The 27,226-nt window shown below is 43.7% G+C and overlaps 1 protein-coding gene across 2 annotated transcripts in view; it reads right to left on the reverse strand.

Annotated features, from left to right (window-relative positions):
- LOC146866908 (uncharacterized) overlaps positions 1-27,226 on the reverse strand; it is a 783,565-nt gene that overhangs the window by 336,655 nt on the left and 419,684 nt on the right. For both annotated transcript variants that reach the window (XM_085603053.1, XM_085603047.1), the window contains exon 14: positions 24,399-24,514. In XM_085603053.1, the coding sequence (XP_085459179.1) occupies positions 24,399-24,514 (116 nt within the window). The remainder of the gene's footprint in view (positions 1-24,398; positions 24,515-27,226) is intronic.

Consider the following 27,226-nt stretch of genomic DNA (forward strand, 5'->3'; position numbering starts at 1 on the left):
TGAAATAGTTATTAAGATTTATTGCAAGGGGGCGTTTCTCAGCTCTGAATGTAAACAAGTATAGCATAATGAAACTCTTTGGTGGTCCGGCACAGTGACAGAAATTAAGATTCATCTATTTTGTTGCAAAATGACAAAACATAGTTACTTTTTGAAAGCAGCAAAACAAGGCCTAACAGTGAAGTTTGCCACAGAGTAAACGGTAAAAGTATTTTTAGTGCAGATTATAAAACTTAACATAATTAATGTGTGCGTTTAACTTGCCAGACCAATCCATATACGTTAAGCACCATGTTTCCAGAACTAGATTAATACTTAACAAATCCGTGCGTTCTTTAATGCATTTGAACGAATTGGACTGAGGTACTTGATAAAAGTGATTTGTAAAAGGACAGCTGATTAATGGAGGCGTTTTGTGTGCATGGGGCTATCTGCCTAGCAGTCTTACATGTGCATATTGATTCTCCACAAAGATGCAGTCACTTTCTGAAATAATTTATTTTACTCTTTTCTACCAGCCCTGCTGGAAGGCCATAATATACATCCAACAGATACTGTCCAGGAGTTGAAAGTCTTTAGACTTCGACGTTGGGCTGCAGGACTTTCACTGGTGCTTGGAGCTACATGTGGTCGCATATCCGTCCACATGAGCACAAGCTGAGTGGTCTGTGGGGAAGGACTGACTACCTGCTGAAATACTACCTTCAGGATCAGGAGCACCCTCAGTCCTAGAATGCAATGACCACCTCATGACCCTCTGCCATCCTACCTCTAGGATGATGGACGCTAATGCATGAGGGACAAGAGATCGTGGAGGAGCAGATCTAGTGGTCATAAAAGAACGTCAATGACCATGCACTAAGTGCATGTTACTGGCTTACATTAGTCCCTGTGGATCCTCTTCCCTTGTATCCATGTAAGTACCTTTATTCCCACCGGAGAGTATCCTGTCCTAACCCCCTGGCCTGCCCCCCTCTCCCCACGACTTGAGACTCTTACGGGTGATTAGCCGCACTCTACAAGAACCCTGATTGATTTATTGATTGACCGTTGAACATCGCCCTCCGGGCTGAGATCCACTGGTGCACTGTGATGATGTCTGAAGATAACATGGGCTTCTTACCCCTCAGCCCAGTGAGGGGTTGAAAGTTCAAAGCTGGTGAGCACCTAGCACCCTGAACCAGAGACTTTCGTGGGTCGTTTTGGATTTCCCTTTGCCCATAGAGCCTCACAACTGATCCCAGTTGGTGCAGTAGGCTTCTGAGGACACACTGAAGACATAGCCGTGAAAGAATGTTTTTAATAAGACAAGTGGTTTCCAATATATAGTTCTGTGAAGTTTCTCCAGTTACCCTAGTAGACTGAAATCCTTGGACTGCTATTGGCCCATTTTGCCACCCCTTACTCAGACCACTACTTGGAAACTTACAGAGGCTCCAGGCACTAAGAAACACTGTTGAGTGTCTTTCCTGATCAAAAGGGCACCGTTCTCTTACAATCTTCGTACTTCCCTGTTTGTGGACTCTGTTGGACTTGTTGTCCCAAACTCAATAGAAGGGACCAACCTTGTAGAGGTATACTTCTCTCTTTCATACGGTTGACCTTAACCGGACAGGCACTTCGAGAGACTTTCATTCATGTCTTGAATGTGAATCTGGTGGTAAACATTGTAATAGGCCTGTGCCCGTCTGAATTGCTCACAAGTTAGCCCACACACTCACACCTGATCTACTTTGGCCTCAAATTTTAACAATGATTTGAGTTTTGAAATTAAATCTCAGAGGTCATCAGGGTTACCACTTTAGATTTTCATTATTGTGCTCTATTTTAACACACTGTTGCATTTTGCTAATTAACTGCGGAAGTAACTCCTATCTGCTTAATCACAGCTACCAAAGGAGACCTGGCGAAACTAAGGACGTCTTGGCTAATCATTGAAAACCACATTAACCAGCACTCATGTACCGTGTCAAAAATGACAGCACCAAACACCAACACTGTCCAGTAATCTTGAAATGCCCAGTACAAGGAGAAAAGGTATATCACACACATGTATTTATGTATTTTGTACATCACTGCAATTAGCCCATGGTTGCTGCTGAAAACTCAAAAATAATGTCAAGGAACCCTGGACCCCATTGGATTTACTTAACAGGAGGCAAAGGAGGGCTGTCAGGGATGCTTCAGGGTGATCATGTCTCAGTAAAGGCAGCCACATTTTGGCAAACCCATTTTGAGCTTTCAGCTCCTTGTCTGCTAGCTTTATAAGTATAAGACCCATCAGTCGCTAGTCATCTGTACCTTGATGTATTACTATTTTAGAGATTGGCCCAATATTACCTTGCTTCGAGTATGCGCCATTGCTGGATTCCTAAGGAGCATTCCACCACCTGCAAGCCCTGAAGGATGTCTCAGCTTTACAGCTGCAGAAGCGGCAGTGGGACCAAATCAATACTGATCAAGCTGATTGGCAGCTTATATTTGGATTCCACTAATTCTTTGTCCAAATCCCTCTCTATGACGGTGATCTTTATCTTACACCAGTGCAAACAGTGGTTCTTTCACCTTTCCTAAAGAAAACTAGAGAGCCTGTGCTACCCAGGCTAGGAACATGGGAACCAAGAACCTACCATCTAAGCCTTTAGGAATTCAGTAGATACACCCAGACAAGGGACATTAGCACACGGGACAATGTACAAAGAATATATTACTTTACAACACATGTAATTACCATGCAGGCCTTTTCCATAGAACCTTTACCACACACACAGTAAGTATAAGAAAGGTAAGTATAAATCATTTTTAACCCATGGTTAGTTCACCAACTTATCTATATGCTTTCTTTGTCTAATGACACCTCCGTAACTACCCCTTTGAAAAGTTATCAAAAAAGTTCTTAATCATTGCTTTTAGAATAAATCATCTCTATAGGGTGCCAACAAAACAAGGTCCAGCCAGCTCAACAAAAGTTCGAAATCATATAAGCTAAACATGCTCCTGTTTACCAAAACCCATGAAAGGTTTCCAGCATATCAACGTAGTGTGCCATCTTTTTTACACAGTATTAAACGGGCGGCAAGACAACACGCTAGTACTGAAGGGTCTTCAGCTGATCTTGTTACTAAATGAGGATGAGTTACTAGCAAAGATGTCTCTACAAAACGCTGTCGAGTCACTGCAGAGATGCAGGAAGTGATGCTCGACGTCCAATGAAGTCGTCAGTAGAAATCTCTCATCGCTGAGTGTGACTGCCGTGTCAACTAGAGAGCCCGTGCAGTCGATGTGCACTTTGCCTGGTGCCTCACCAGTGAAGCTATGACTCCAGTTACACCATGGTTCCACCCAGGCGCGCAACGCCCATTGGGCTCAAGAGGCTTCAGCCTCCCCCACCCCGGACGTCGTGTGTGTCAGCCCGGGCTGAGACAGCTTCCCAGGCACTCACACTGACAGTTGTTGAGCTGTTGTGGTCTGGCGTCCGTCTTACTGCAGCCGCAACCGAGTACTTCACAGGTCTCTAAAAGACCATTTACTTGTTAACGAGGCTTTGTTGTTTTTTCACCCCTTCTTAGAGCCCCTGCATATTCACTCTGCCGATTGCTGGAAGAATTAGCCCCAGTCGAAATTTTTATTAGCCCCCCCCCAAAAAAAATTTGACTCTAGTTACGCCTCTGGTTCCACCTCCCTCTCACCTCCGGCCGCCAGGAACATCAACATCCTCTGACCTATCCAGATGCCCTGGAATGTGCATAAGACAGAAAGCCCAGGCTTTGTCACCACCAGCTATTGAGTGCACCCCACACCGTTGCTGGAGGTGGCAGGAGGAAGCACAGCACAGTCATTCCTGCAAGCCTCTCCAACTTCTGCAAAGTGGCCATGACACCGCCTATCCAGGTTACCAGACTAACAGCGAGGCTCACGGGAATCTACAGCCAGCAGCAGATGAGCAGAGCTGATCAATCCCTAGAGCTCTAAGAAAGAACGGTCATCTTGACCCTTGGCAGGCCACATCCACCTACAAAATATTACAGCTTTCTAGTATGTTCCAATTCAGAGAAAACAGTGAAGGGGCTGCTCAGCATAGCCCCTGCGATGCTGTATTACGGGCACACTTAGCCCACACCAGCCAATCGCCCTAATGCTTTCAGTCTTTGCGCTTGCAGCGCTGTGCTTGAGGAAAGGGCTCTGCAGGGAGTGTGGCGGGCACATGCATCAGTCACTGCAGAAGTTGTGCTCAAGTTCAACTTTATTATTGTTTAGAAACTTGTCTTTAAAACATACATTTTAAAACAGAAGTAATATTCATTTAAATGGCCCCCCTGCTTGTAAACCAGGCTAGAACCCAAATACATCGGCATTTAATGCATACAATTTCCATTCCCTAACACACCAGCGCTAAAAGAATGAACTGAACCTCTTGCGTCACTAATCCAAGCATATTTTTAAAAAGCGATGTTGTGGCTCCCTTGTGTTCTTGAATAAGATGATGTCCTTGTAACCTCCACAGAAATGCAGAGAAGCACAAGTCTTTCTTTGAAGTGGATCCAATAGTTGTTTTCCGATACTGTCAGCAGATCAGAATTGGTTTGACTCTCTCTAAAAATCATTACAAGTGGGTCTACGGGGGCTCCTTCTTATCGCTGTTTCCTTTAACATCAACATCTGCCTCCTAACTTAGTAATTCCACCTCTAATTCACATCCAACACCCAATTCAAATATCTACAAAGTAGTAGGTCTCATAGCTGCAGTGACATAACTTCTTACAGGTGCAGTGATGTCATCTTGTTTTGATTATGGTAACATAAGTGCGTAACAATAGTCCCTGCAGCCCTCGTGCTCCAAGGGGCCCCCTCCGGCACTGTGTACGGTTGACACTAAGAGCTTCTGATTGGGTCCGGGATGCCCCCTCCAAGTACTTTGCAGGGGGGGGGGGGGACTTAAGTCTCGTTACACCACTGGGTAACTTTACCTACATAGCCTAACCAAAACTCCAAAGGATCAAGCTACCAAAATCCGCTGTAACCTTGAGAAACCCAGATACACGACACTTGAAGTAAATTGGCTGCATTGACTCTCTGTAGAATAGGGACCCAAATGAAATATCCCACGCACCAGGCACAAAGCCTAGTGGCGCAACTGACCAGAGCGCACTCAGAAGCTGCTCTTATATCTGCCATCCTGGAACCTCAGACACAGCAATAAGAACAACATCTGTCCGTCCAATTTCAGGTTCAGTACGCTGAGGCATGACGAACAGGGATGGGGGGGGGCACACGTTTGAGTGTCTAAACCCATACCTGAGAGCCATGCCAAAATTCTCTCTTATCTAGAAGAGTCAGCTAGTAGTCTTAGCTAACCCCTAACACCGGGACCATGCTCCCTCCTTGCCAATACAAAGGCTCTCTAATACATTCACTGAATGAAAAGTGGCCATTAAGAGCAATACTGTCATTATGGCACTAAACTGGCGACCACAAAGCCCCAGGACGACTTGCCAATGCTTAACATGCCCAAATAAATAAATAAATAGCACATCGTCCATTTTGTGACTACCTTTTTTTTTTGCCGGAGACAAGTTTTATCATCCTCTCCTATCTAATACAGAAGTGTCCTTTTGACTTCTGCAGTCACTCCTGTCTACTGATTAGGTCAAGTCATACATTCTCTATTAAAATGTATGCATTTTTATTCCCAAATTACCACAGCTGGCCCTCTTGCAAGACAGCTTTTGAAAGTAGTAGCCAATGCTAAACTTTCCACCGTGTCAGAGGAGGATCCTTGGTTGGGATAGGACTTTATACCAAATACAATTAGGGTATTTCTACCCGACAGCCATGCTACAGGAGACCTGCCCCTTACAACAACAACAACAAAAGTCATTGTAATTTTCATTTGAAACACTTAATGGGCAAAGGCGATCAGAACTAACAGCACAGCTCGCAAGTAATCTTGCCTGAAAAGATCACTGGGAAGTTAGATTTGAGTTACAAAGCACTCTTAACAGTGGGTTGGGGAGTTGGCCTATTATCTGCATGGACTCAGCCACAGAGTACTTAATGGCGGACCCATTTCTGGACTGAGTTGACAGCACTTCACATGTTTTAATCATGTTGCTCTTTAGGCTCACATAAAAAAGAGCTGTGGAGGGCTTGGCTTGCAAAATGCAAACGTGATTGTTGAACAGGAACGGTGTCACCATCCTCTCAAGGGCAGGCTGGGGCAGACTCTCTAAGGCTTGCTCTCTGGAGGAGACTGTGTCAGGTGTCAGCTAGGGGTGGGTTTTTACTTTGTGGCTGAACTGAGGGCCACCCAAAGAGTTGCCAGACAGCAAAAGCTCCACAGAGATGCACCAGATGTAAGCCCATCGTGCACTTGAATGCAAGGTCTCTGGGTAATATTTTGCACCACATGGCACATTCTCAGAGGAGAGGACATGTCACACTGTCGCAGAAATAGGAGTGTGGAGTGTGAGAGTTGTGTTAGGATTGCCTCATGCAAAACAGCATTGACATATTGGATCATCATTGTAAGATCCCCCGTCTTGAGCCACTGAGAGGAGAGAATCTGCTTGGGCTTGTAGATGAAACAACTTCATCACTATCCTGAGCCACCCCTGCTCTGAGCTGAACTGTCTCGAGAACGTGTCTCTAAACCTGGTAGAGTCTGGAATTTACAAGGACATGTGTACACTTCTTTTGGAAAGAGCTTATTTGTAGACGAACTTGTCCCAAAAAACTGAGTGCTTTGGAGACGAGAGGCGCCAGAGATAAGAGGTACGTTGGTTGCAGTTCATTGAGACGAGTCAATGGGGATTGGGTTCAGGTTAAATTGGGTCCAAAATAATTTTAAAACTCCATTGTTAATTGCACACATCTTATACATTTCATTACAAATAACTTTCTTTTGGCTTAAGCCATAAAAGTGAGAAAATAAATAAATGCAGATCATACATAAGCACAATAAAGTTATCAAACTAATCAATACACAACCTATTCAAGTCCTTAAATACAGAGTCAATAAATCATTACACTAAAATTACTAATACAAGATTCACGCTACAAAATAGAATAAAATCGTTATAAAAATATGCACTACTTAAAACCTTAAAATCACTTAGCAGCAATAATGACCCTCCTTTTTGCCCATTTAAAGCCCAAGAAATTTGCAACTGCACAGACATACAAGGGAGATGAATCAGTAAGTAATATTCTTAAAGCAATCATATGGCTTGAGGTACCCAGCAACCTACACACTGGCGCAACACAGAAAGAGCTAAACCTAGTATACGCTGAGCACACAACACATGCGGGATGGTTTCTTTTTGGCCTGCACAAAACGGATACTCGTCACTAGACACACCATTCCATTTTACAGTAAACGCTTTCACAGGGAGTGTACCCACTCTACACTGATGTTAAAGCTTCCTATCAAAAGGAACAGTGACCAAATCCCAATACTGCTCTAGCGCATATGTGGCCTTAAAACTAAAACATTTGCCTGTCAGCATTGCATCCCTAACCACATGCTCTTCCTGTTGAATGGAGTAGACCCAATAATATTTTTTCAACACATCTTTTGAAGGAATTTCTCGATCTCAGGAAGGAGACCGAATTCACCAAGGGCAATTGCCTTTAAAAGCTGCCTCACTGAAGACAGCCAAGGAACTTTGTTAGCTTTATCCAACTTAATTATCTCCTCTAAGGCTGCTGCATAGTGCCCCAGTCCCAGGGTGGCCCAGATCCTACGCCAATATAGGAGAGGTCACAAATGGGCTTTGAGAATTACTTTTCTCATGCCCAAATACATAAATAGAGGATGCAAGGGGGGTGCTGATTAGAAGGGAAACCAGTTCTCTAATAAATATATTCTCTGATTTTACCAGGCCTGTGATGTTGCCAAATCACCCCTGGGCTCAGCGCCATACATAGCAGCACCTAAAGCTTTTGCTTCGTAGATTTTCAGAGCAGGTGCAACAGGCCTAGTATGTGAAGCACAGTGTTCTTTAGATTACCCTAGTTCTCTGCCTAAGCTTTATGGTTGCAACATCAATATGCTGGCCCAAGGATAGATTTGGTGAGAGTTTAATACCCAAATATGTAAATGAGTTCACCCTAATAAGTCACTCTCCCGAGATTACTTGCCCTTAAACTTCTTACAGTGGTTAAATGCCATGAATTTAGTTTTCTCAACATTTATCTCTAACCCACGCTGCAAACAAAAATCACAAAAGCTGACTAGAGGTTTTTGCAAACCTCTAAGAATTTTGGAGATTAATAACGTGTAATCCGCGAATAACAATAGCGGTATCTTACCCTTTGCCAAGGATGGGGCATCAGCCTCGAATGTTAAAAGGTAGGGTATCAGACCATTTACATATAAAGAAAATAAAGTAGGGGCCAGTGCATGTTCCTACAGCATGCCCTTTGAAACAGGAATCATTTTAGTCAATTGTCCCTGTGAGCCCCACTGCACCTGAGCAAAGTTTTTTTTCGTGCAGTCTAACTAACAGATAATATGTCAGGAGGTATCCCCATTTCTTCCACGACTGCCCATAGACTTGCACGTGGTACCAAATCGAATGCAGACTTGAGGTCAACATGGTGACATATAGGTCGCCGTTGCAGATCAATCCCATCTTCCAATATATTATAGCAAATCTGAAGATGTAATCTATTCTTGATGTCATAGGTCTAAAGCCTGCTTGCAACGAGCTTATAATATCATTACTTTCTACTCAATGTTGAATCTTTACCAGTAACATTTGGCAAAAGACTTTCTATAGATAGCCAATTAGACTAATGGGCCTATAGTTAGCTGGCAGGCTCTTGTCCCCCTTTCTAGGTCGAGCCTGGGCAGCACATGCGCTGCTCTGCGAGACATGCTGTATTGCGGCATGGAATAGAAGCTCCGTCCATTTCCTGCCCATCTTTTCAATTGGCTCCTGTTACTGTCCTTTCGAAATTGTTGCTTTTGATTGATAAATAGGCTTAGTAGTACCTCCTTGGTACCGCCTTGTCTGCATTTATAACCTGCCATAAGGACTGAACTTTTTACTTGTGTTGTTACACAGTTTGCTTTATCTACTCTTTGAGCACTATTTTCTTTACTGATATTCCAGTATTCCACCCACTAAATGCTTTCTTACAAGGCAGCATGTCGCCCGCTTTTATATTTTTAATATTTATCGGTGCGGGTCCGCTTTAACTACAGCTGCCGCGTTTATTTATTTAATTTGCATCGTGGTCCACTTTAACTATAGTGGCCGTACTTATTTTTTTATTTAATTTGTAGCGCGGTCCACTTCAAGTATAGCAGGTGTGCTTTTTTATTGAATTTTCCAACGGGGTCTGCTTTAACTTTAGCAGCTGGGCTACAGAACCTTTATTTTTTTTGGGGGGGGGGGTGAAAGCGCCCCATACCGTGCTTTCACTGTGATGTTGGCCACGCCCCTTTCTTTAGACGCTTCTCACTGTAATCTGAATACAGTGACCAGTGTCTAAAGAAAGGGGTATGGCCACCATCAACGTGATCTCGCATTTGCAAGAGTTTTACCTATTGACATTATAAATAACAATGCATTTTATATGTGTATTGGGTTTAAAAACACAAAAATAAAAGGCATTGTCATTTACAATGCCAATAGCTTAAACTCTCGCAAATGCGAGACCTATTGCATTGAAAATGCTTGCTATACACTGGAACTACCTCCACTCCCTGCCAAGATGACGGAATAGGAGCTCTCATAGCTATCTCGTTGGCAATAAACAGTATGTAATTTGCCCATACATCTATATCATGAAGGTAGACATCTACTGGAAAACTGACTGAACAAGCAACTCTCCCTCTATAAGAGGAGGCCGGTGAATTTAAAACATCCTCCCTAGAAAAGTGTGGTGAATTAAAATTAATGAATGAGGTATTCAAAGATATTTCACCCTAGTTTGTGACATCATCATGATATAGGGCTGAAAAATGAATGAACCAATCAGCAGAAGGGACATGATTCTGGGGCTCAAACCCCGGTGTGTGCTCTCCTCTGGCCACTAGCTTCCAAAACCAAGAATCACCCTTGGACACACGTCTCCACTAGATCTCGCCATCTCTTATCATCGCACTCTTTTTTGGCCCTAACCAATGGCAACTTAGTGGTAGCTTCCAAAAGAGAGTTTTTTTCCTTTTATGGCCTCAGCCTTATCTATGCACTCTCTATTAAACCAGCTACCCCCTCTACTGTGGACCAACTTTTTAATTACACATGGGGTCACAAAGTGAGCTAAGTTATATGTAATTCAGCCTCTGAAATCACCTGGACTCTGCTCATAGTAACATCTGTGAAGAAGTGTGTGTACCTGAACAATATTTTTTTGTCAAATGTCAAAACATGTTTACATGTTTGCTAAAGTTATAAGGCAAACAGTTTAAATTGTAACAGGTTGGTACGAATGTTAAGATTTTTTTTAGGATTAGACAGGCAAAATGTTTTGCCTAACAATAATAAAGTGTGGTAAACTGCAAGATGATTAACTTCTTTTATTCGAACCTGTGTGCCATACAAGCAGCAATCACTTGTTCTGAGTGTGAAAACGTGTTTCCTGTCTTATCATTTTGGCCACAATAACTGGTCATCCTGTTTCTAGTCCTTCTGTCAAGATGCAAGCGGCCTGCGGCTTGGTGGTGTCATTTGATGTCCTTTATGAGTGCAAGAGCAGTACATGGTAGTTTTAAAGTTGAGTTGCTACCTAAAATGCTTCATTCCATGGATATCCTGCAATTTTAACCTTCTAGTGCTTTCTCCTCATGTCTAAGCAAGGCCCTCTCCTCACGCCCTGCCCTGTTGTAGTTATTCAGCATATCATTAAAACTTTCAGTAGTCCATCTGAAGATCCACCACACAGCCTCACAAGACATTCTGTCTTTCACACCCAATCTATGTCCATTGACAACCTGCGTTAGTTCATATTTATGCCCCTATTCCTCCAGGATTATACTCACGGCGTGGCCTAGAGGATGATCGCACAGTGACAGGGAATGAGATTGGATTTATGGTGGCATAAAGCAATATGTGTATATAATGAACATAAGATTTCTTGATTGGCTTTTGGAGATTTAGCATTGTAAGATGGTGCCATGATTAATTAAGGTGTTTTGAGGTGATGTATATTTAGTGAGTATACTAATTATCATAGCAGTCTGATTGATAAGAGTTAAGGTAGCCTTATAAATTCATTTTAAATGAAGTACAGTAGATAAGTTAAGTACTTGAGGTGGGCAATAGGAATGGAATGAAGAGAATGCGTCTAGAGGTCCTCTGTGGGACAACGTCAGCAATGCCACGCTGGCACGGCTTAGGTATCAACATATTACTTCTTCTGCCTCTTCAAGAGATGGACGTGGCACTGCAATTAGATACATATTTATCGCCTTCAATGCGGAGGTCTTTTAGCCTGTGATGGCTCCCATCTCTAGGGAATTTCTAGAGCCTCACAGATTTGGCGGCTGCGCCCACATAAGGGCTTGCACAAAGAGTCTGGATCACAATCAGTGGAGTACAGTGCCATGCTGAGGGCCAGCCTAAAGGCAATACAGCAGGTCTTTTTTTATTATAACCTGTTTACTGAGCAGTGCAAGGGAGAACATGCAAACACATCAACAAGCGAATTACACTCATTATTATGCATTTTGATCCGTGCATTTGAATCAATCAAATAATTATATGATCAAGAAATGCCATCTTCAACCTAAATAAAATGTTGACCATGCCAAAACATCAAAACTATCAGTTGCAACTGGTGCAGGTAAGTGCGGTGGGGTGGTGGGGCGAGGCGGGCCGGGGGGGAAGTCGACAGACATCGAAATAGGGAAACTAAATAAATAAAACCACTTATCTTGCGCTCGCCACATAAAGTGATTTTATTTATTTATTTTATTTTCCCTATTCTGTGGTCTGCTGACTTCTCCCCGCCCTGCCCCATAGCCCCACCGTGTTTACCTGCACCTGCCCCACTGAATACTATACATCAAAGTGCAAACAAAATAAAAACAAGTATCCAAACCTCTTCCCAAAACTGTAGTACCACAGGTTTTCCGCCTTTGGGATGGAAAAAAAATTAGCAACTAATATATATAATCTACTGAGCTACAAATATTGTAATAAATCTAAAAAACACCTTTGTCACAGCTTTGAGCAGTAGATAGATTAAAACAACATTAAATCTTTTGGGTGAGTCAGAAAAGGGGCCGCCTGACTCTCTTCCATATCACGGCCCATCCATGGACAGTAAAATAATATGTTAGTGTGCTTTCTTGTGATGACCAAAGTATCTCAACGTTTACTAAACATTAAGTGGCAGATGGTAAGCACACAGTCAAACCGAGGCCATATTCGTTTATTTTCATTGTTGTATTGTTTTGCTCAATTAATTTTCTATTGTGCGGATGTAAGATTGCGACAAGTATCTATCTCATTTATTCCTTCACTGGATCTATTGACTGACAGAAATGGTATTAATAAATGTTTCATATTTGTTCGAACATCTCCGGGTGGCATTAGCATAGATGGTGTTGAATAATATTTTCAAAAAATTGGGATGGTGCATATATGTTAAGGTAATGGTGTATATTATTTTTGTGTTCTGATTTGCAAAAAAGAAATAATACCTTTGCTCTCACCACAATGAGTTTGAAGTATTACAAATTTCCTATGCAAGAATTGCGTATAAGAATCCCTTGATTTTGGCAGTGAGCAAGAGATTTTCCTGGGCTTCCGATGTTGCTAGGGATGGTGCCTGATTTTGTAATGGTTTTGCTGTTCATTGGGATTTTTCAGATTTTACATTCTCTGTGTAATTTTATGGCACGACACGGAGGCCATATTATGCAAATCTCCTTTATTGCCACAGCTCAGCAGCAACAATTGAAGAACATAGAACTTCAATGAACATTCTGAACAAGTATAAAGTCCCTTGGTGACCAGCCATCTTCCTTCTTTGTTGCTGCTGCTCAGAAAGATAAGTACCTCTCTCAACTAACGCTGATATCCTTATCATTTGTTTTAATTTGTTTTACTTATATTTATATGTATGTAAGTATTATATTTCTAATATTAATACATATGTCTATTTTGTCTGACTTTTGTCAAACTAATTTCCATATTACTCCAAGGTTTACCCTTTTGTTAATAATGCTCCGCATTTCATGTTGTTTCTGTATTATGCCTTGGGTTTATCCTTAGAGATCCCTTTCCCCCTCCGGTTTTATTTTGAACCGGATTAGGCCTCCTATTCTCATTGTGTACCTTTCAATACGGTCAAGCGCTCTCGTGCGCACATACCGTTTTTTCTCTTTCCCCTCGCGGATCGCTGTCATCCTTTTTTCGGAGCTTCCTTCTGCACTCCCAGCCTGTTTTGGAGACCGCGGAGACGCTTCGACCAGAGACCCACTTTAGGACAGCTTCCCCGGCCCCCTCGGCGCGTTTTCTTGCGCTTGAGGCGGGCCGTATTAAAATTAGAGAAATTTACCTAAAGGCGGGCCACGCACGCTATTACGTGCGTGGCGGCCATTTTGAGAGCTTGGGCTCTCCAATATGTGCTTAATTACGCCACCATTTTTAACTATTGGGATCAAACATCGTCTCCTGCGCTTAAATTTGACAGTTTCTTCCTTTCCTCAGTATATCTTCGGATCAGCTGCTCATTCGCTACGCCGGTACCAAAACAATTATTTCTGCATATTAGACTTTTGAAGCATTCAATACGCTATTTTGAGTGCGTTTATTCTATATTTGACCCTAATTATTTTCTAAGTATTACCTAAATAAATTAACCATTAAAGATGTCAACACCCCAGATTAATATTGAAGGACATCTGGTTGAGCTAGTTAATAAGGCTCTCAAGAAAGTCCTTCGGTCAATTGATGACACTATTAATAAAAGGCTGGAATATTTGACCTCCCCACGCCCTTCTAATAGCAATCATCAATCAGGAGCAGTTAAGACTCCCAAGAAACGGGCACTTGGAGGCAAAGAACGCAAAGACTCTAAAAAAGCTAAGACCTCCGCTGCCCCTCTCGCTCTCAAGGCGGTGACTAGATTGGTGCCTCGGGCACCCCATATGAGCAAGATCAAGGCCCTGAGCCACCTATTGACATTGCTAGTCATGATAGCTCTGACCCTGAAATGAATCTATCCTACTCCTCTGATTTTAATACAGATGAAGAAGAGGCACAACCAAGGGGAACGGGGTGCTCAGAAGAGGCACCCAAGGCCTCGGGAACCAAATATGGGACTCTTGGACCCATTTGGAGATCTTATGTTCGACCCTCTATTAATAAAGCACCCTTTGTCCCCAGAATGGACCCCCTCCCAACACGTGGCAGATTACCTCTCCTTCTGGTTGAGGAGAGAAATACCAAAGGAAGTTAGATCTAGACTCCGTTGGGAATGCCCAAGACCCTCTCTCCCTAACAAAGTAGCTGCAACACCTGAGTTGGACCCCAAAGTAGTAGCCTTCATAGCCAAAACCTCAAGAGACCCAAGAAAGGGCATGGATAAAGGCCTAAAATCTTGTCAGGACCACCTCCTTGACACAATAGGCCCCCTTACCAAAATGTTTGAAATGGCTGAATCAGCCTATCTGGGAGACTGCCCAGTTGACCCTAAAGAACTCAGGGAGTGGGTCCAAATGGCTATATGCCTTATTGGTAATGCTAACACGGCTATCTCTATAGAGAGGAGAAAAGGGGTGCTGTTTAAAATCGACCCCGAACTGATCGAACTAGCCAAGAATGATGGTGGACCAAATTCTCAGGGTCATGGCCAAATACGTTGGTGCATTTAGCTCAATACAAAAGTCCCAAAAAGAAATTAAAAAAGTTTTTCAAGATCAGGTTTTTACCTGGGCCGGGAGAATACGGGGTCATTTCCCCGGCCGAGGAAATTCAAATTCAAGACCCTTCATGGCCCGTGGAGGTGGGAGATTCAACAACAATTTCAGCGGGTTCCATCAATTCTACCCTCAGAGACAGAGGACCCGTGGACGTCCCTTCAGAGGCGAACGGAGACAATGCTCCTTTTCATCAGGTAGGAACTTGGACAGACCTTTCAGGTATCCCTCCAAAGGTGGGAGAGAGACTACTTCGATTTGCTGGGAATTGGAACTTGGTATCCAAAGATATTTGGGTTCTAGAGACAGTGAGAGGATACAAAATAGACTTTATTGATACCCCCCTTCCAAACAAACCATCCCCGAGAGATTGTGTTCTCTACCAAAGACAAACTCCTAGTCTCTCAAGAGGTACTAGACTTATTTAAAAAAGGTGCGATTGTCAAGGGCACTCACTTAGGCTTTCTCAGCAATATTTTCCTTGTGGAAAAGAAAAACAAGGAACAGCAACCAGTCATAAACTTAAAGGAGTTAAGTCAATGGGTAGTTTACCAACACTTCAAAATGGAAGAGATACATCTTCTAAGAGACATTCTAAGAATAGGAGCCTGGTTAACGAGACTGGACCTAAACAACGCCTATCTGACAATCCCTATCTGGGAACCCCATCAAAAGTTCCTCCAATTCATTTGGGAGGGACAACTATACCAATTTTGCAGCCTCCCTTTTAGCCTATCATCTGCCCCTTGGTGCTTCACCAAGGTACTCAGACCCGTCACCGCTTGGCTCAGACAAAGGGGAGTGAGGTTAATCATATACCTCAACGATATACTTATAATGGCTCAATCAAAAGAGACAGTTTCTCTTCATACGAATCTTACAATTCATCTTTTAGAACACCTAGGCTTAATTATAAATATGAAAAAATCCTGCGTAATTCCATCTCAACAAACCCAATTTCTGGGTTCCTTGGTAGACACTGTGAAGGCAGAGTTGAGACTACCGAGCGACAAAGTAAGGAAAAAACTGAGAAAGTTACTTGCGCTAAAGACCTTTCCCTTAAGGATCCTAGCAAGGATCCTGGGCCTACTTTCATCCAAAATTCAGGCAATTTTCCCAGGTCCATTACACTATCGAGCACTTCAGAGATTGAAAGCAGTATCTCTGGGATTGAACCAATCCTACTCCCAAATAATTTCCCAAGATCAGGAATCAAGAACCGAACTCCTTTGGTGGTTGAAGAATGTAGAAGCATGGAATGGCAAAGCCATTTTTGGGGAGAAACCGGATTTAATAATAGAATCAGACGCGAGTTTGGAAGGATGGGGAGCGAGATGTGGGAACTCGTCAACAGGGGGTCATTGGACTCCTCAAGAAAAGAAGTTGCATATCAACTGTTCATTTGCGATTCGTTGTTTCACACAGAAATCGATGAAATGCTGTGTAACTTTACGAATGGACAATGTGTCCACAGTACGTTATGTCAGCAAACTAGGGGGTCCTCATTCCAAGGGCCTGACAGATCTAGCGAAAGGCTTATGGAACTATTGCTTGAACAAAGGAATTTCAGTCATAGCGGAACACATTCCCGGGCTGAGGAATGGGGTGGCAGATTGGTACTCGAGGAATTTCAAGGACTCCAGCAACTGGAGACTGAACAGACAAGTATTCTTAACAATCCAGTCCAGATGGGGTCCCTTCAAGATAGATCTTTTTGCAGACCGTCTGAATATTCAATTGAAGAATTTCTTCAGTTGGGGACCGGACCCTCAAGCTCAAAAGGTAGATGCTTTCCTTCAAGATTGGAGAGGTTTAGCACCTTATGCTTTCCCGCAATTTGCAATGCTTCCCCGCCTGTTAGTTCATGCTCGATGTTACCGACAGAGCATGGTCGTGATAACTCCTCTTTGGAGATCTCAGGCATGGTTTCCAATCATCCTAGAAATGAACGTCAATTTCCCTATTTTGATTGCTTCTTTCAAGGAAATACTCTTAGGTCCAGAGGGAGACTTCCATCCCCTTGTAGAGCAGGGTCTTCCGATACTGACTGCGTGGAAGATTTCAGGAGACAATGGCGAATCCCAGCGCTTTCGACAAATGCTTTCAGACTCATTTCTGAGTCGTGGGCATCTGGTACAAGAAAAGCTTATCGATTGGCATGGAACAAATGGGTTCGCTGGTGCATTTAACAACATTATGACCCCGTTTCAACTGATCTAGTCCACGTTGTTAAATATCTTTCAGAATTGTTTTCATCAGGATTAACTTATAGAACCGTTAACGTCTATAGATCTGCTATTTCAGCTAGCCATTCTTTAATTAACGGTGTCTCCGTTGGCCAAACTCTATTGACTAAAAAGATAATGAGAAGCATGAGAGTTCTGAACCCTCCTTCTGCTAAATATACTACCCTGTGGGATGTTACCCTCGTTCTCCGGACTCTTTCTTCTTGGGGAGATAATGCTTCTCTTTCCCTTAAACGCATCTCATATAAACTTACTGTTTTATTATGTCTAGTTTCTTTTAGAAGAACTTCAGATGTTAAGGCTTTAGATGTCTCTAGCAGGGCATTCCAACCCGAAGGTGTTTGCTTTTATCTCAAGAAAAGAACCAAAACGATGTCTCCTTCCATCTTTTACCCCTTTTTTCCTCAGAATGAGAGACTGTGCGTGGTTAAATGTTTGAAAGAGTACGAGAAAAGAACTAAAAATCTAAGAATTAATTAATGTCAATTATTGATTTCCTACAGACTTCCTCATAAAGGAGTCTCTTCCCCAACCTTAGCTCGTTGGGTTAAAGATGTCATGCATGAGAGCGGTGAAGACATATCTGTTTTTGGAGCTCACTCCCTCAGAGGTGCTTCGGCTTTTAAGGCCTTTTTTCTAGGAGGTGGATTACAGGATATCCTTAGTGCAGAAGACTGGTCGAACGATAGTATGTTTAAGACTTGTTACTTCAAACCAATCTCTAATGTGATTGATAATGTTCTTAATGTACTTTAAACTTGCATAATATGGCCTCCGTGTCGTGCCATAAAATTTAGATTTTTCACAGCCTGCTGGGCAGAAAATCTGGATTTTATTAAGGACACGTAGGCTAATATTATCCCTCCTCTTTGGGATTTAGCCCTCCCTTTGTGTATTTTTTATATACATACATTTATGTTATGTAAAGATTTTATAATTTGGTATTCTTTTTCTTTCAGAATAAGAATCTCTTTTTCCTTCGGACCGTATTTGGAACGCTATCTTCAGTTTATTCCTGTTTTTTCTTATGCATAGTGATCTTTCCTCGCAGTCTAACAAAGAAGGAAGATGGCTGGTCACCAAGGGACTTTATACTTGTTCAGAATGTTCATTGAAGTTCTATGTTCTTCAATTGTTGCTGCGGAGCTGTGGCAATAAAGGAGATTTGCATAATATTAGCCTCCGTGTCCTTAATAAAATCCAGATTTTCTGCCCAGCAGGCTGTGAAAAATCTAAATTTTGCATCTGAAAGCCTTCATGGCATTGACTCTGTACCGCTTATTATGTTTTTTGTATTAAAACCCTTTAACTTGACATTGAACCAGAACTCAATTATTGAGTGGACCCCATTACTTATTGGGGTGTCCAAATTTTGGGGTACGGTTTTGCTCCCACAGCACCAGCCAATCCAGGTTTCTCTGCAGCACAGGTTTCTCCATAAATCTTTTACAAGTCATAACATTTTAGGGTAAGGTTTTGCTCTCACAGCTTCACAACATCAATTAATCTGGACTTCTCTGCAGCGAGGCTTCTCTATAAATCTTTTACAAGTCACAGAATAAGTGGGCAAGCTGTATTCGTTATTCACGCAGTACTAGTTACTAGTTTCTCTGGGTGTGTAAAACTCTGTTTGAAAAGTAACATTAATAGCGAGCCACTTGAGCACTTTGTTACTCATTTGTAACTGATTGCACAAAACAGGATATTTATCTGCTGTAAGGAGAATCACACGTGTTGTTCTACTTGAAATTCCAAATGCTAGTTGCAAATTGTGTCTAGTAGATCAAGTTGGGCCGTACAGCTCTTCAGAAATTAGGCTACACAGTCCAAGCTGGAAAAGCACAGGGAATACTGCTGGCGATATCAGAATACTGAAAAAAAACAGTTCACTCCATTAGATACCAAAAATCATCTTGAAGAATTAACTGGAATCAACTGGGATTTCTTCATAGAAGTTAGTTAGATGTCACAAAAAACCCAATGTCACCATCTGGACCAGTAAAAACGATCTGAAACCAGTTAACTGGAATTTCTGTGTGGCATTGCATGATGAAAATTCTTTATATCTCTCTACTCATACTGCAAAAAATGGTATTGGGTGATGTTACGCAACCCTGCAGTGCACCTGCTAGAGGTTTAAAGCATATTGAACTTTCAAATTGTAGAGTGAAAAGCAAGACAGGTACAACCACACGCCTAGCCATCTTCCCAAATCAACTACTCACTTACTTTTGCTGGGGGTCATCGTAGCTATAACCAAAGAGAGTTGAAGGAGCCCCATTTTCACACTGTGCTACTGAATGTCAGTTTAGGTGTAGAGTGCACACCTTTAGCACATGAAATAATTATGCCAAGGTTTCTTCATCTTGTGATAAGCACAGAGACCTTGCTCGCCCTCAAGAATGATCTATTGTTGACTGATCTTGCTCTGAAGGGTGCTTGTTAATGCTTGTGTCAAGCGCTGTAGAAAGAAGGCACAACAGTATCAATTCTGGCCACATCAAATGCATGAATGTGACTTGTCACATATGTAAGAATGTGAGCACTGTACTTGTGTGTAGGCTATCAAGGGTGATTTACACTCCCCGTGTTGGATGTGGACACTCTGCTACTGCTTGAACTCCTCTGCACCATTCCTTCAGATCTGTCGACAGGGGGTTATACGGACAGACTTCACTGTGAGTAAGAGTTATGTCTCCATGAACAGTACAGTGGAGATCCTCAGAACATCTTCAAACACGTCACAGGTTGTCCAGCCGAGGAAGGATGCAGTAAAAATGATTGGTTCATCGGAGAAAAGATGAACAGTATCGGTTATCTAGTCATCATCTCAACGCTTAGCCTATCTCAGCCCATCTGTGCACCTTGTCCTGAAGGAATCCAACCCATCTCCTGTTCCAGCGCTGCTTACACTCACTGCTATGATTATGCAGATGACTTCTGACTTGGATCGATGGCTTTACTCGTCCTCTGGGTGACTATCCAGTTGGTGGTTCCACTCCAGGAGGAGATCACTAACAGACCTCTCTTAATAAAAGTGATACAATTGCCATCCAAAAAGGCAGTGGTGCTCTGATGTCTGGAAAAGCAGGCCTGGGTACTCATCGTATTTCCATCCAACCATTTTTGGGAAAATGACTGGACAGGAGTCTTTATCAATATAAGAGCTTTTTACTGGGTGATTTTCTTCCATCACACGCAGTCATTGAGCAGTGTCCTCCTCGGTTTGTGTGCCGGATGATCTGCTTATGGCAATGGATGGAGCTCTGAAGATCAAGTCTGTCAATATGATTTGTCAATTTAATTTTCATGGAGTGTAGCTCTTGCTGGGTTTGATGGGCATTAGGGGAGATGTCTGTTTGAAATAAGATACCTCAGTCTTGCCGAGCAGGACCCAACAGGTAGCCAAGGGTTCCTATGTATTCTCTCGGGTCCAGCATTTATTTGATTTTTCATGTGGTGGTGCTATGGCCTGTTATCTTTTGTATAGGTTTGGCCACGAGCAGGAGTTCTGTCCGAAGGCATGTGCTGCAGTGTCAAAGGTGACATGACAACACCCTTCCAAAGTAGCGAAAGAGCGGTGTTCACTGCTCTCACTCTTAGATGAACATACAGTGGCCACATCTCAGCCGCGACCAATAGAACTAGTGATCACCTAGTCAAAGAGCCGCCTCAAACCATGCTGTGGAAAGGGCGAGCTGCCATTAATTAAAGGGGTGCCCAAAATAACTGTGACCCAGATGCACAGCCTCAGTGTCCTTATTTGACTGATGTCTTGTGAAGTGAGCGCAAGCAACCACAGTGGGCACTGTTTCTCACTGAAGATACCTACAGCCTCATGTGCACAATGGCCAAAACCTATGATGCATGGAATTTTCACATGCTGTGGCTTCAAAATATGTACAAAAATTGCATGCAATAATTGTGCCTAATGCCACATTACTGCATTTGCTAACACAGCATGCAGTAAAATCTGCATGCATGCTCCATTGTAAACAATAGTTTCTACAAGTGCACTCAGGAAATGTGCTCTTACTGCATGTGCAATCATGGCATGCATGCAGAACTTAAAAAATGCTTAACAACGCCACCCGAAATCCAGTGCAAACTGCCCCAAGGAGTGTATGTTTCCTATGCATGTGTTTTAGTTTTCTCCCTTGCATGTTTATTACCAAGTTTCTCCTCTAGCTCTCGCCACAACTGTTGTATGTTGCTTTGTTTTAAATGTACTTGCACAATGTTTGTACGGGCCCTGCACCTCTCAGGATGTATAACATAAAATGTATACAAAGTAAAGTGTCTAGGCAGTAGAAATGCTCTACATATTCAGCTGCTCTTGAACTTGACACAAAAGGTTTTCAAATAGTGTGGTAGCCCCCTTCGTAAGTGCAAAAACAACAGTTGGATAGAATGCAGAACAATGTCATACATTCACCCCAGTACGGAGATCTGGGTCTAAATCCATCGTTTTTTTGCTCACCATGCCGTTACAGTTTGAACCCAGCCATATGCAAATCAGTCTTGACCCTGTGCCTCATGGGAACAGTCCAGCTCGAACTGCCAAGCCAGGTCCTCCCTAGACTGATTTGCATATGGCTGGGTCCAAACTGGGGTGGTGTAGTGGGCAAAAGAACAATGGATTTAACTCAGATCTTTTGACTGGGGGAGAATGTTTGCATTGTCAGCATTCTGTCCATCATTTGTTTGCTGTAACACTTTTCGCCCTAAGTGGGATGGGTATGCCCAGACGTGGGTCCCTTGCTCACTGTGCCACTGGATTCAAGCTAGCCTGGCTGAAGAAGGGTGACATACCCTGAAACCGGTACCAGGATGCTTGTTTCCGGTCCAGGGAAGACCTGGCCTGGCAGTTCGGTCTGGACTGTTCCCATGGGGCACAGGGTCAAGACTGATTTGCATATGGCTGGGTCCAAACTGGGGTGGTGTAGTGGGCAAAAGAACGATGGATTTAACCCAGATCTTTTGACTGGGGGAGAATGTTTGCATTGTCAGCATTCCATCCATCATTTGTTTGCTGTAACACTTTTCGCCCTAAGTGGGATGGGTATGCCCAGACGTGGGTCCCTTGCTCACTGTGCCACTGGATTCAAACTAGCCTGGCTTAAGAAGGGAGACATACCCTGAAACCGGTCCCAGGATGCTTGTTTCCGGTCCAGGGAGGACCTGGCCTGGCAGTTCGGTCTGGACTGTTCCCATGGGGCACAGGGTCAAGACTGATTTGCATATGGTTGGGTCCAAACTGGGGTGGCGTAGTGGGCAAAAGAACGATGGATTTAACCCAGATCTTTTGACTGGGGGAGAATATTTGCATTGTCAGCATTCCGTCCATCATTTGTTTGCTGGAGCCCCCTTCCTAACACAAGGCTCTCGCTTTGGACATATAACATTGACTGATTGACTGCTTCACATAAAACATTGACCGCTTCACATGTAACATTGATCGCTTCACATATAACATTGACCGCTTCACATGCTTGTCCTTTAGGTTCGCTCTGAGCATGAAGACCTTGGAAGCTTTGCATGAGTATGACCTAGTTATATGGAGTTGGTATTGATGTGCAACAGTGCAAGTCCATACAGCCTTTCGCCTATGTTATCACCTCGCTCCATGTTGACAGGAACTCACACAAATAGCATCATATGACACAGGTCCGCTCTTTATTGAAGTGACTCCCAAATGATGCTGGATGTATCTACAAAGTGCCTGTTTGATTTACAAGGCACTACACCTGAAAACACCCAAGTATCTCTCAGAAAAACTGGCTGTCTGTGGGAGCTTCCGCATGGCCAAGAGCAGAACCAACCCAGGTAGAGGGGTGACCCCTCCTTAAGGGGTCACCCCTCTACCTGGGTCCAACAGGCTGCTCAACTGCATTATCGTGTTTTAGGGTCCTCGGACATCATAGTGACTTTACAGATACCGCAATACGTGATTATCCCTCACTACCCAACCTTGTTTTCCAACAATTACACTTTATGTACTCCGATGAATCCTACTGTTGTGTAATCGTGATTTACCTCTGTCTTATCCGAATGAACGCATATAAACCAAGCTTCTAATTTCTAGACAGATACAATTTTGCCTTCTGTATCCTTCTTCTCCATAGCTATGCTTGGTGGATGCTGGTCACAACACATGTTATATACTACGACACTAGTTTACCCACATGTGATGCTGGGTGCTTCTTTGTAGGTCTTGCATGTACTTTGGTTTTAATCTGTTAAATGTGAGGCACTCCAGGGAACCTTGGTTGCAGACTTTACCATGAACAAATAAATAGAAAACCAGGTCTACACAGATTTTCTCTAACAATCTTAAGTGTTCTGGGAGAGGTAGTCACAGTCATCTCATTGAACTTATTCGAATGACGTGCCTGAAAACAGTGATGTGCAGGAGAAAAACGGAGGCCTGTAAAGCTGATGTTCTGATGAGATGGCACTAAATGGCAAATTCTACTGGGCAGGCAAGTCCCCCAGGGTATGGCAACTCAGTGACTAGAAAAGTATACATAGTTTTCTGCCACGCTGGAGTTATAGAACTCGCTCCCTCCTATCCTGAGATGCATGCAGGCGCACAGTCGTAGGACCGTGGGGTTAAGTTTTCCAAAAGGCCTTTCTTTGTCAGTATTATCAGCCTCTCTTCATCTTGACATTCTGTAAATTACACTGACAGCCTCCTAAAGCGGGCCTCTTCGGCACTATGAAAAATACACGGTGATAAACTTAAACAGAAATATGAAATTGCAAATGTGTTGCATTCCTTATTCACTTTCAAAAAGGCCAAAATAAAATGAATAGACATGTTACAAAAACAAACGCAAATTGTTCCAAAAATGAATAGATTTGTACAGAAACATACGTTTTCCTGGAGAGAAAAAAGCTGTTGATTTTGAAGGGGAAAAACAAGCAATTTTGTAGCAATAAAATAACTCTGTAAATGTGGCAGTTAAAGTTCCCTGATTGGTAGGGCGGGGAATTTGCACGGTGGTGACTTTCCCCGCCATTTGCCCTCTGCCTCACCCCGGTCCCTGCCTTGAACCAGTGACCAAAAGTGGCTTTGAGATGTCGCACATTAAGGAAATCTAATCTGTAGACAATCAAGTCCTCAGGTGTGGTAAACAGCCGTTCTCCTGCTCACATGTATCCGCGCCTCGCTGACGGAAACATGACAATGTTTTTGCAAACCTTTCCTTCATTAATTTGCAATCTGGTGTTCATTATGACAACAAGGCCCTGGAGGGGGCCGGGGTACTTACAGCTTGCCTGCCAGCATAATGGCATGCGCCTGGGGTCTGCTGAAGCGGAGGTGGGTGCAGCCCCGGGGCAGCACCAGCTCGCGGAGATTTCCAACCTTGTGGGGGCAGACGAGCGTCTGGGAGGAGAGAAACCAAGGCAGAGGAATGAATGGAGACTGCCATTTTTAGAATTAATCATGATACATATTCCTGTCGAAAACGTAACACGGGCTGTAGCATTTAAAAGCATTTTATCTTTAAATTATGACATTATTCTGAGCTTTTGTTTGGAGTCTTTTGATCGGTGAAGCCAGTGTTCCCCGGCAATAGTTACTTTCTCCACAGCTTCTGCAGGGCCTTGCTGCTCGGCGACCAGCCTGCATAAAGCCGTGCCGCGAGGCGGTGAGGTGTAAATACCAAACGAAATGCGCCTTTTATCGCGCCTGGTTTCCCTTTCTCACACAGGAAAACGGGCCAACATTTACGAGTTATACCTAGCCACGCAACCCTGGCTCCCCCTCACGCGCAGCCATGACATGACAGATGACATCACAGACGACAGTCATTTCAATCACTGTCGCATTTATGGATAAAAGTCCCTTCTCACAGCACTAATTCTGTCCTGGTAACATTCACCTCGTGTTTCATCGCTAAACGCCTTTCATTGGTTAACGAGAAAAAAACACATTCGCAACCAAGCGCCACTGAGTGAATGACTGTTGTTTCTGGGGGACGCCCATCACTTGGGAGGCAGACGGATCTCTTTTAGAATCTATATATCTCCACTTAAAAACAATATTAAAAGGTGGTATGTGCTCTTTGGACCCATAATGCTTTCGAGGGGTTCTGGATGCGTGACCAAAGGTTGATCCACTTGTGAGCGCACACGGTTACCTGTCACTTTCAGAGTGTGTCCTTGTTTAACATGAATTGAAACTATCTAATCAAGCAGCGTGCACATCTGCTCAGATGAACTGCCACCCACCCTCCTGGCGACACACATATAGGCATGTATGTGCACCCAACTATCTTTACCGCTTCCGCCCATACACACTTATCTTTCAATGTGCACCAAATTCACCTGAGAGAACAGCACCTGGCAGAATTTGGTCTGCTATAAAATAACAAAATTAAAATTATATATGGCATACACCCTACAAATGTATAAAATCCATCCGTGGCTGCCACAGTGCATGCTGGCTCTCCCTTCCTACAGGGGCGGGCTGCTCTCTGCCTGCACCACCCTGGGGGAAATCAAGGCAAACAAGATGCGGCTTGTTCGTTCCCTTGCTGAGGCACCATGGGATGGGGGCACAAGCTATCATCCCTTCCATAAGTGGCTGTGAGGGAGAGAAAAAAACACGCGCACCCAGCAGGTAAACACAAACTGCGCTGCAGAGTGGCAAAAAATAATGAAGTAATTAGGAGGGCAATTATGAGCATCTGTGACACTGATTAGAGCAAAATACATTTGACAGGCCTATCCCCCCAGCTGCAACACACCCATCTAGGTATTTCAAGTAACTTTTCCAGTGTATTTCAGCAGCCATCCTTGGGTGGGGGGATGCCTGCGCGGGGCTGCGCCGGGCAGCCTAAACCGGCGCCGCTTGCATCACCTGTTATTCAACCCAGGCCTGTACAAACAGACGTTTTATACATTGGATTCCCTACCCTGCAGCCCATTAGGGTTAATGCAGTTTTAATTAGAGCCTGATTGGCGGCGCATTAGGTTCTACTTACAAGGCCTTGCCTCCGCTCTGAACCACAACACTGCCAGGGATTAGCGGTACAAAGGCAGCTGCAGCGGTTTGCATGGTGCATTGTAAACCTGTATGGAACGGCAAGTGCCTTTGTAGTGGTTTCATGGATCCCCCGCCGCACACTCCAACCAGGATCAGGGGCTTAGAGGACTTGTCGATACCAAGAGTAGACCTGGATCTGCAAGTACATGAACTCCATCACGGAGTGTCGCGGCCTTACTCTTAAAACCCTTGCCCATACTAGGGTGCAAAGACATGCCACTCAATGCCCTAGAGCACCACGTCTCCCAAGCAAGAGGCATCCTAGTTCATAAGACCATGTCCAACATGAGAAGCACACAACACGGGGAATCTAAGCCAGCTAAGCCTCCCAAACACATGTACAGCCACACCCCTCAGCATTATGTACGATTGTTCTAGGTTATGTTATATTGATTTGTCTAGCGCTGTAATCACCCGGTAGGGTATCCAGGCGCTGGAGCAGGCATAGGGAGTAGGCATAGGGCTATGGTGTTGGGATTCAGCCCTGAAGAAACAGGCGAACAGCCGAGTCTTCAGCTTCTTACGGAATTCAAAAAATGAGGAGGAGCCCCTGATGTGTAGCCGGAGGTTGTTGCAGGTTTTGGGTGCGATGTAAGAGAATGCTAGACCTCCTGTTCTGGTTTTGCGGATGAAGGGTTTGTGTGTGAGTGAGCATGAGAGTCGGGTGGAATTGAAGGCGGTTGTTAAGGTATGTTGGTCCCTTGTTGTGCAGTGCCTTGTATGCATGCATGAGGAGGTTGAACTCTCCACATTCATGTATGGGGAGCCAGTGGAGATACCTGAGATGTGGTAGGATGTGTGTGCGTGGGATGGGAGGTCGAGGATGACGTTCGCTGCAGTGTTATGGATGGTCTGGAGTTGGTGGAGGAGGTGGTTAGAGATCCCGGCGTAGAGTGTGTCCATCCAGCGACTCTTTCTACCACGCGTCCAGGTGCACAATGTTCATCCAGCACCTACTCTCAAGCCTCTCAACCTTTCAGAGCCGTGCACAGCCAGTGAAAAGCAAAACACAAACAGGAAGTTGTTGACTTTTCAATGAAGAGGAAA

The sequence above is a fragment of the Triturus cristatus genome, chromosome 1_2, assembly GCF_964204655.1.
Source record: "Triturus cristatus chromosome 1_2, aTriCri1.1, whole genome shotgun sequence".
Classification (NCBI taxonomy): Eukaryota; Metazoa; Chordata; class Amphibia; order Caudata; family Salamandridae; genus Triturus; species Triturus cristatus.